Source organism: Chinchilla lanigera, unplaced genomic scaffold, assembly GCF_000276665.1.
Source record: "Chinchilla lanigera isolate Chin_1 unplaced genomic scaffold, ChiLan1.0 scaffold00057, whole genome shotgun sequence".
NCBI lineage: Eukaryota > Metazoa > Chordata > Mammalia > Rodentia > Chinchillidae > Chinchilla > Chinchilla lanigera.
In genome coordinates, this window is record NW_004955458.1 from 3,612,574 (window position 1) to 3,623,041 (window position 10,468).

Genomic DNA, 10,468 nt, shown 5'->3' on the forward strand with positions numbered 1-10,468 from the left:
AAAAAAGAAACCAACCTTTGTCAATGATGGTTTTTCTGGTACTCCCTTGATATTTCAGTGTGGAGAGACCAAAAATGATTAATAAAACCGGGCAAGTGTTGGAGGTAAAAACACAGGTAAAGGTCAATGAAAACTACCCCTCACCACATCGGCAAATCTAAGGGCCCTCATTTCTATCACCCAGCCCATCAGTTTCCCCCAAACCAAAGCCTATTTCAGTAGCAAAAAAAATCCCCTTGTCTGATAAACAGCACTTAAACCCGCCTGTCACATGGAAAGGTTAAACCACAGTCTGGGCCCTGGGCCCTGGGCTGTGAGGTCCTTGGGCGGAGCCTGCCTGCCTGCCTGCCTGCCAGGGACTGTCCCCTGCAAAGTCCCTGTGTCCTCACTCCCTTTGAGCAGCAAGTTGGCCATCTAGGACCCCACCGCCTGCTCACGACTGTGTGTCCTGGGATTCCCTCACTCCATAGCTGCATATTATCCCTCTTCCCCCAGTTTGGTCCATCTGTCCATTGTTGGAGGGGAAGTTCAAGCAGGGAAGAGAAGCTGAACAGTTCGATTTAGCAGCACCCTTTCTTCCCCATGCTAGTGTTCATTTGCTCCTGGATGATTCCGCAGAGCGGGGCGCAGGGCAAAGTAACCCCGATGCTGTCTCCCCACAGTCTCCTCTCCCACGGTGGGCAAGCCCTACAAGTGCAACTACTGTGGCCGCAGTTACAAACAGCAGAGCACCCTGGAGGAGCACAAGGAGCGGTGCCACAACTACCTACAGAGTCTCAGCACTGAAGCCCAAGCGTTAGCTGGCCAGCCAGGTGGGGCTGCGGGCAGCATCGTGGGTGCGTTGCGGGGAGGAGGGCCAGAGAAGTGCGGGGCAAGGGGAGTCCAGCACCTCCTCCCACAGAGGCCTTGGCATGTGGAACAGGGCATGGTTACTCTCAGTAAATCTACCAATCACCCCATGCTAAGTACTCCAACTGGTGCAGGGCAGTGGCCTGGGGTAGGTGCTGTAGTGAGATCCAGAGGTAGAGGAAGTTTGGGTCTGTATCCTCAGACTACACTTGATCTTAGCCAAAGGCCAAGAAGCGATTGTATCCTCAGACTAATGTGAGAGAGAATACAAGGAATATAAAAGCAAGAGTCCTAGCTGGGCGTGGTGGTTCACACCTGTAATCCCAGCACTCCCCGGGAGGCTGAGGCAGGAGGATCCTTTCGAGTTCGAGACTAGCCTGGGCTACAAAGTGAGCTCACACACACACACACACACACACACACACACACACACTTGCTTCTCTCAAGCATTTGTTGTGCAGTTCCTCTTTGTCTGCTGGGCAGAAGGGCAGCGCATCTGCCTCCCCTCCCTGTGCACCCCCTTGGCTGTCCTGGAAGAGGCGCTGTCGCCTGCCCCCCCACGGTTCTCCAGCCCCCTCCCCAGCACATCCCAGCGCCGAGCCTCCCATCTCCGCTCTCCCTCGCTCTCCGACAGACACACACTCTCTCCGCACACACACACCCTGCTTCTGCAGCCGTGGGCCCCTGCTCACCGTGCCGCTGCCGCTGCCTGCGAAATGACGGCGGTTCCCCTCACTTCCAGGAATCCACGCTTCCTGGAAGGTGAGTGGCTGGGCTCACCCCTGCCTGCCACCGAGACGCAGACATGCACACACCGCCCGCACTCCCTCGCCGTTTCCAAGGCGGCGGCCGCGTTCGCACCCCAGGGTCTCACCCGCCAGGGAAGGATAATGTAAGTTCAGGCAGAAGGCGGCTAGCGGAGGGGGCAGGGGGGCCGGGGCCGGGAGCCGATTCAGTCCGACTCCCGAGCCGGGAGAGGGGGAGACGGGGGCTGTGTGCAGCGGGGGAGGGGGCGTTCCTCCTGCACTCGCGGAGGATGGGAAGGGTGTTTGGTGTTGCTAAGGGAAGACGGTGACTTGGACAGTGGGAGCTTGTGGTGACATCTTGATTAGGCCTTGGGGACAGAGGGAGAGCTGCCTGGGGTGAAATGCCGAAGCAGGCCCGGGTGGGAGGGGTGGCAGGGAACTGGGGTAAGGGAGCGGGGCCCTGCCCGCCGCTGCCTCAGCCCGGAGCTGAGGTCTGAGGGGCCCGAGCCTTCGCCCCACAATAGAGCTGGGGATGGGCGTCCCTGCGCTGTGCGCGCACGGCTCCTGCCGCGGCAGAGCATCCTGCTGCGGGGAGCCCGCGGTCGCGGAGGGAGAACAGGGAGGATGCGGGGACGTGTGGAGGCTCCGGGAGCTCAGGGCTGTTCCCCAGAGGCGGCCACTCTGCGGGGATCGCGGAAGGGCAGCCAGAGCAGAGGGCTGGGCTCCTCCAACCTGTGAGGCACATTTCCCCGCGCTGCTGCCCAGTTCCGCCCCTCCCGCCCTGCTGCCCTTTACCGGCGCCCAGTTCCTCGAAGGGGAACCTTACCATTTGGCTTTGCCCTCCGGGGCGCAGCTAATCTGTGCTGACTTTGACCAAGGAAATTTCCCCGGGACCTGAGAGCAGCCTAGATTCTTGGCTTCGACAGTGTGGGATTTCTTGTGAGTCCCAGGCATTTGAAATTCCCTCACTGGCGTTGCTGGGGCTGAGAGAGGAATTGCTGAATTTCCTAAATCTCACTCTAGTCTCCTTCTCCCTCTGGCTAGGACTCGAACGAAATCCCTGCAGCCCCACAAAGATTTTTCTGGTCCCTAAAACAGATTCATTCTTATGTTTTAGTCCCATGAAAGTAGACGTGAGCCTGTTTTCCCTCTTACCTTCATCCTAGGGAGGACGCCGGCCTCCAAGGGCCTCTGCAGTTACTGGTGGGCCTCAGGCTCCTGCTCTGTCACCTGTTTGAAGGCCTCACTTGGGAGAGCCACAAGGGATGCTCGCCCCTCATTGTCCCCTCGCGTCCCTTTGAGGATATTCTTCCCCAGAGAGCACGCCCCGAGCTGCAGCAGGCAGCCCCAGCCCTAGGAAGCTGGCGGCGGTGATAGATTTCCAGCGAGCTCACTGGTCCTTTGAGGGTCGAGGCCTGAGCACCAGGGCGCGAAGCCCTGTTTTTCCCCCTGCTGACATCAAATGATGTGGAGCAAGTCGGCGCTGCCCTCTGAAGAGGAGTAAGGAGGCGCCCTTTGCACCCCTCTCACCTTAGTAAACCCCACACTCAGCTGAAAGGACATACTCTGAAGTGAAGTCTGAGTCTACACACCTTCACCCACAGTCCGGAGCTGCTCACTCCGTGATATGTGTGTAGTTCTGATTTCAGGCAACTTTGTCAGGAAATCATTGCTCAACTAAAGAGCCCCAGCTGGGAGGACTCCGACTCAGGCCATAAGGCTGCTTCTATAGGTTGTGAAGAAATTTCCTCAGGCTTTGACGGGGTAGAATGGGGGAAAGGGGACTGGTAGAAGAGGATATGAATGGGGAATGGTCCCAAAGTCCTGAGTGGTTGTTTTCTTCCCACTGACCAAAGCTGGAGAGGGATCCCTCAGGAGGGTGTGTTCCGGATTTCTTGCCTCAGGCCCAAGACTCCAACCATTTTATAATGGAATCTTTATTTTGTGAAAGTAAGTATGTACAGAGTTGGGCAATTGGGTAAAATACTAATAGGTGGACCTAGGGATGAATTGTAGGGTTTCTCGTGCCTCTCTCTCTCTTCTCTCTCTCTCTCTCTCTCTCTTTCTCTCTCTGTCTTACTTAGGCCTGTGTGCATACATCCATGCATGTTCATAGATAACATAGAGGCTATGGATATGTTTATCCCATAGATATGTTCTCTTTATGTGTATCTATCTATGTGATATGTGTCTGTATGTTTGTCTACATGTGTTCCTATTTCACTCATATTTGTGCAGAAGATTGTGGGGAGGAGGGATTTTTTTAAAAGACAGTCATTTTCAGGTATGTTATCTGATTTTTAAAAGACATGACACTCTCAAAAAATATTTTTTACAAAGCAATTTTTTACAAATTAAAATGAATATATTGAGGATAAGCATTATTTAACTTCCAAGGAAATACCAAATAGTAAATATATGATTGGAACCAAATCACTAGAAAGGTTTCCAGAGTAGTCAAATTTTTCCTGGATTTAGGAAGTCCGGCTGGGCATGCTGGCGCACACCTGTTAATCCCAGCATTCTGGTGGCTGAGGTACAGAGTAAGTTTGAGGCCAGCCTGGGCTACATAGTGAGTCCAAGGCTAGACTAGATTACATACTGAGAACCTGTCTCAAAGAAAGAAAAGAAAAAGCCGAGCATGGTGGCATACGCCTGTAATTCCAGCACTTAGAAGGCTGAGGCAGGAGGATCGTTGTGAGTTCGAGGTTAGCCTGGGCTACAAAGTGAGCTCAAGGCCAGCCTAAACTGCATAGCGAGACCCTGTCTCAAAAAGACAGACAGACAGACAGACAGAAAGAGGAAAGAAAAGAAAAGAAAAGAAAATCCAGTAGGCCACCTCTCCTCCGCTGACAGGTGGTGTCTCCCAACTGGCCGTGTAAGTGGTGGCTGCAGACATAGGCACTCGCTGTCTGTGACCAGCTCCCAGCTCCACGACCACCAGCTGTGCGACCTTAGACAAGTGACATAACCTCTTCTGTGTCTCCTCATTGAAAAGCTTACGTTAGCATACGTCAGAGGGTCGTAGTGAAGCCCAGAGGAGATCACTGAAGTGCAGAGAAGGATGCCTGGCACGTAGTCGGCACCCTTAAATACTAGCTGCTGTCCTGATGATTACTGATAGTATAATTAGAGCCAGGGACAGTTTCAGCTGCCCTTCCGACAGATCCCAAAGCTGGTGCTGGGGGCTACAGCGCAGAATGGTAGGGAAGAAAGTCTGCCCCAAGCCATCGTCCTGCAGGCCCCCGTTCGCTCCACCTGGCCCGCCCGGCCCCAGCCCCGCTTCCTGCGGAAGTCAAGCAGTGATGCTCTTCCCGTCAGGCCTACATAAAGGTAGGGCAGGCGAGGCCCAGCCGCTGAGCTCACAGAAGGCAGGCTAAGCACTGGGCTGGAGCGGGCACAAGGTATGGTGCCTAGCACCAGCAATGCCTTGGACATGGCTATGGAATAAATGTTTGTGAAATTCAACTGAATTTTTTAAAAGCTTAGTCAATGGACAGTAGATGGCTCCAACTCCAGCTTTACCTGCCCTCTTGTTCTCTCCTCCAAGGTAGCGGGGACTCATCTCTGGAGAAGGAGTTCCTCGGGGCCCCAGTGGGGCCCTCAGTGAGCACCCCCAACAGCCAGCACTCTTCTCCCAGCCGCTCCCTCAGTGGTAAGTGCCACCCCGTGCCCCCACCCCACCCGCACACTAGGCGCCCTCATTTTTGTTTGCCCGTCAAGTCTCTGCAGGCTGGCAGCGCTTTCCCCACCATCCCCTCCCTCTGGTTTCCTGCCCGGTCTCTAAAATTGCAAGTAAGCTCACTGTCTCGGGCTTTCATGACTTCTGGAAAAACAGTGGGTAGTCATTGCCAGACTAGGGCGGGAACTAAAAGGGGCATGGGTGGCATCACCATAAAAGCTCCAAAAAGAAACCCCTGCTGGGCGGGCATGGTGGCACATACCTGTAATCCCACCACTTGGGAGGCTGAGGCAGGAGGATCACAGCCACTTCGAGGCCAGCTTGGGCTGCATAGTGAGTTCAAGGTCAGCCTGAACTAGTGAGACCCTGCCTGAAAAAGGAAAAAGAAATGGTGATTAGGTGGAGGGGACAGGAAGAAGGCCCTCCCTGAACCCCCACACCCCATTCTCCCGCTCGGGCAGGGGCCCCTGAATGCCCCTCTCCTCCGCGGGCCCTAGAGCTGTGACATTCTCTAAATGGTTGGGATAGCCAGGAATGTAGGTCAGAGCTGGAGCCAGAGGCTTCTCCTCATAGCTCCTCCCCAGGACCCCCTTCACATGGGCCCAGCTCAGAACGGGGGTCCACTCTGATGACCTGGGAGGCTAGCGGGAGCCATGACTATCTTTCAGTTTCGCTCCCTCTCTAGCCGGTTGTCCCCCTTCAGTCTCCCGAGGGCTGTTTTCCCGCCACCTTCTCTTGCTGGCTTCCTGCCCAGGGCCAGGCAGACATCTTAAGGACAAGAGATTGGAGAAAAGGCCCCACACTGCCTCCTCTCCTCAGTGACCGTAGATACCCCACGGACCCCAGCTCTTCTCTCCCGAAGCCCACTTGCCCGGTGGGTGGGAGAGAAGGGGAAGGTCTTCGGGTTCCAGCAGGACTCTGGCGTCACCACGGGGGATGCCACAGTGACGGCCTCTTTTAAGGCCCGGCTGTCCCAGGGCCTGGAGACGCGGCTTCGCGCCTCAGGAGCGCGGCTCCCACTCGCGGGCGGCTCCCGCTGTGCCCGTCTCTGTTCTAAACGCCATCCCGCCCTCCAGCCAACTCCATCAAGGTGGAGATGTACAGCGATGAGGAGTCGAGCAGACTGCTGGGGCCCGACGAGCGGCTCCTGGAAAAAGATGACAGCGTGATTGTGGAAGACTCGTTGTCAGAGCCCCTGGGCTACTGTGACGGGAGCGGGCCGGAGCCGCACTCCCCTGGGGGCATCCGGCTGCCCAATGGCAAGCTCAAGTGCGACGTCTGCGGCATGGTCTGCATTGGCCCCAATGTGCTCATGGTGCACAAACGAAGCCACACGGGTGAGTGAGCAGCAGCGGGGTCCGGGAGGAGCTCAGGGTGGCGGTGAGGGGCAGAGCAGAGCCTGGCCAGGGGCAGTAGAGGCCTAGAGCAGGCCGCACTGCAGCAGAGAGGCCTCGGAAGGGAAGAGTCTCCCAGCACATTTTTTGGGTGACAACAGAACAGAGAGCCGGGCGTGGTAGTGCACACCTGTAATCCCAGCACTCAGGAGGCTGAGGCAGGAGGATCGCTGAGTTCCAAGCCAGCCTAGGCTACACAGTGAGACCGAGTCTCAAAAAAAAAGCGGGGATTGGAATTTGGATTCCCCTCAACATCTGTACTTCTCTGACACTTTCCGTAGCTGTTGTTACAAAGAAAAGCTAATATTTTTCTTAGGATGTGAGAGGAGCCTGGTGTGGTAATTGTGCACCTATAATCCCAGGACTCTAGGAGGCTGAGGTAGGAGTAGCTAGCACACGTTCAACCCCAGTCTGGGCAGTTTAGGAAGCCCCTGTCTCAAATACAAACTACAGAAGGGGTGGGAATGTAGTTCAGTGTGAAGATGCTGGGCTCAATCCCGAATACTGACAAGAAAATAAAAACGAAAGAAAGAAAAAAGAGAGGGATGTGTTGCAGAACAAGAGGGGTCTTTGGGGCTGAGGGGTACTTCAGTGGCGGGTATGTGCTCAGCATGGACGAGGCCTTGGGTTTGACCACCAGCACCAAAAAAATAAATAGATAAATAAAAAAGCCAGGCACAGTGGCTCGTGCTATAATCCCATATAATACCTCAGGGAAATGGAAGCAGGAGGATCACAGGTTCAAAGCCTGGGCAATTTAGCAGCTTCCTGTCTCAAAATAAATATAAAGGGTTGGAGCTGTAGCTCAGTGGTAGAGCACCCCTGGTTTCCATTCCTAGTACTAAGAAAAAAAAAAAACAGAAAGAAGAATCCTGTAGTCTAACAGGAGTAGGACTCCTGGGTATTGTTTGGTTCTCCCATAACTTGAGAGAGACAGACAGACAGAGACACAGAGATGCAGAGAGACAGAGACAAAGATACAGAGAGAGCGAGATAGAGAGGGACAGAGAGACAGAGAGAGAGATAGACAGCAAGACACAGAGACAGACAGAGACCTCCTTCCTGGGCCTACTCAGACTTCGAGCTGACGGCAGAGGGGACCCTGTGACGCTCAGTTTGGGCGACTGCCTTCTGGCCCGGTGTTCTGGGGCCGGTACTCCTAGCCTGCCGTAAACCTCTCACCCGCATCTTCCAGGGTAGGACCGTTCCCTAGTGACCCTTGTAAAGCAGCATTAGTGTTTGTGGCACGTTCCTGGCACGTTCCTGCCCTCAGCCACGTGAGCAGGGGGGAGGCTGGGTTCAGTCGCCGACGTTCCTCACCCCCGGCCCTCTGGCCTCTGTTCCTTCACTTGCAGGCGAGAGGCCCTTCCACTGCAACCAGTGCGGTGCCTCCTTCACCCAGAAGGGCAACCTGCTGCGCCACATCAAGCTGCACTCTGGGGAGAAGCCCTTCAAATGTCCCTTCTGCAACTACGCCTGCCGCCGGCGTGACGCACTCACCGGCCACCTCCGCACACACTCAGGTCAGTGGCCATCCGGCTGGAGAGAGACAGTGGGCTCAGGGACACCGGGAAATGCAGCGCAGAAGTGTCTGCGGCTCTGGAGAGACTTGCAGAGCAGATCTAGCTCTGCCTCTCTAACCTTCTCTGGGAGGTAGGGCCCAAGAGGAGCCGGGGTGCTTATTTATTTATTCTTATTTATTTAGGTGCTGGGGATGGAGCCCAGGCCCTTCGCTCTGAGCTATAGCCCCTGCCCTTTTTTTTTTTTAATTTTTTATTTTAATTTTTTTGAGACAGGGTCTTGCTAAGTTACTGAGTGCCCAGGCTGGGCTCAAACTTCCTCAGCCCCTCAGAGTGCTAGGAGTATAGGTATGTGCCGCCACCCTAGCTTTGGGGGGCTCTTTGTAGGGTAATTTACTGCCGCACTCTGAATGGAGCAAAAGGAACGTGGGCAGTGTTCTTTTCTTTCTTTCTTTCTTTCTTTGTTTTTTGAGACAGGGTCTCATTATATAGTTCTGGGTGGCCTTGAAGTCACTATGTAGCCCAGGCTGGCTGCAAACTTACAGCAATCCTCCTGCCTCAGCCTCCTGAGTGCTGGGATTACAGGTGTGCACCAGCATGCCCAACTGACTTTTGTTTTTTAAGGACTGTGATGATGCCAGTACCATCTGTCCCCCATTGTCCCCTACTTCTGAGCCCGTGGAAGCCCCCTTCACATTCATCTGCCCTAGGCCCATAGCTGTCACCGTCTTCACCGGCATCTCCTAATACCAGGGGTCTTGGGCAACTACTAGCCGTCCTCGCCTCTTCTTTTTACTGATTCCTATAAATGTCCCTGAGCCTTTGAAATGGGGAAAGGGGAGAAGAGCATCTCATTTCATTCCTCTACCCCGAGAGGTTGTCCCTTTGCTGGAACAGGAGCAAGCCAGAGTATTTGGGATCCGTGTGTGGGCCAGTGTGGGGACCGGGCTTAACAAGGTTTCCTAGCCCAGCCTGGCTGTATGAATCCGTATCGGTTGGAATCAGCTGGACAAATAGCACTTGTCAGGCATTTTACTCAATTTTGGGCTTTTGACTTGGACTTGGGAAGAGGCCAAGAGCTGAGCTGGCAGGAAGGAGGGAGCTCAAGACTGAGGAAAGGCAGGAAGAGGGGAAGAGGGGAAAGAATGAGCAGGGTCTGTCCTCAGAAATTTTCCTGGCTGTTTCTCTTCTCCTAAGCTCTGCTGGGCCAAGACTTAAAGGGACAGAGCAACCCCTTCACCACCCTCTACTTTCCCTACCGTTTGCTTTGCTCCGGGTTTCCCCACCTTGTACTCGGGACCTTGTTCTCTCTAAGTACTTGGAGGGGCAGGGAGAAAGGTCACTCAAGCTGTATCATCTACAGAGCATTCCACGCGTGTCCCCTCGTGTGATCCTCACAGCAATTCCAAGAGACGGGATCATCCCATTTTGCTGGAAAGGAAACTGAAGCTGTGGGTTGAAAAATAAGTTGTAGGCCACACTGCTATTCTGCAGCGTAGCTGGGCCCCCATGCAAGTCTAGGGCTAGAGATCCTGCGTCTTTTTCTCAGAAAAGGGGTGGCTCCCCCTGCTGGTGTGGAACAAGGATAGGTCAGCCCCCAGAATTCCTACTAACAAGGTCGGCTGGGTAGATTTTGCATGTTGTCCTGTGGATTATTAAGTGCAGAAGCAGACACCGGGGTACTGTTAGGTCCCATCTCTGCGCACTGCCTCCTGTAAACCCACACTGTGAGCAAAGGAGGCTGGAGAATGACTCCTCGCTCGGGGTTCAGCCGTTTCCCCAAGGGTCTCGGGCGGCTCCAGGGCCTGTGTTCATCGTCCTGAAACACTGGGGTTGGCAGAGCAGGAGCAACATGCCAGTAGGTTGATTCAGTCGAGGCGCAGCCTTGGCATGAGGAGGGGGAGTGAATAACAGTTACCAGCCTCCTAGAGACACCTCCCGTCTCCCTGCCCAGTAGTGCCAAGAAACATGAAACATTCACTGCCTTGGTCTTCACTTTTCTCTCCTCTCTCACGTATCTCGAAAGAGTTGTTTTTAGAGCCAGGCCTGGTGGACAGGCCTGTAAGCCCAGCTGAGGCAGAAGGATCATGCGTTCAAACCCAGCCTGCTTTTTTCTTCAGTAGAAACAAGATCTATATAACCTACATTTAAGAAATAAACCACAAACCCGAACTTGGTGTTCTCTTCCTTTTACTCTTCTCCTTTATTTTCTTCTCTGTTCTTTTATTCTTTTTCTCTTTTCAAAAACCTGTTGTCAGGCCAGGCGTGGTGGCGCAA

General features: G+C 54.3%; 2 protein-coding genes across 8 annotated transcripts in view; one reads left to right on the top strand and one right to left on the bottom strand.

The window, feature by feature from the left end:
* Positions 1–10,468, top strand: part of Ikzf4 (IKAROS family zinc finger 4 (Eos)) — a gene marked incomplete in the record, with an annotated part of 37,290 nt that overhangs the window by 22,709 nt on the left and 4,113 nt on the right. Inside the window, 5 exon segments of one of the 7 annotated variants that reach the window (XM_013520980.1) lie at positions 1,592–1,741; positions 3,452–3,545; positions 5,146–5,250; positions 6,354–6,614; positions 8,027–8,194. In XM_013520980.1, the coding sequence (XP_013376434.1) occupies positions 1,655–1,741; positions 3,452–3,545; positions 5,146–5,250; positions 6,354–6,614; positions 8,027–8,194 (715 nt within the window). 7 annotated transcript variants of the gene reach the window in all.
* The window catches only part of LOC102027819, an 11,337-nt gene continuing 6,476 nt past the window's right edge, over positions 5,608–10,468 (bottom strand). Inside the window, exon 2 of the transcript XR_001236470.1 lies at positions 5,608–5,647. The gene's annotated coding sequence lies outside the window, so the exon portion shown is untranslated. The remainder of the gene's footprint in view (positions 5,648–10,468) is intronic.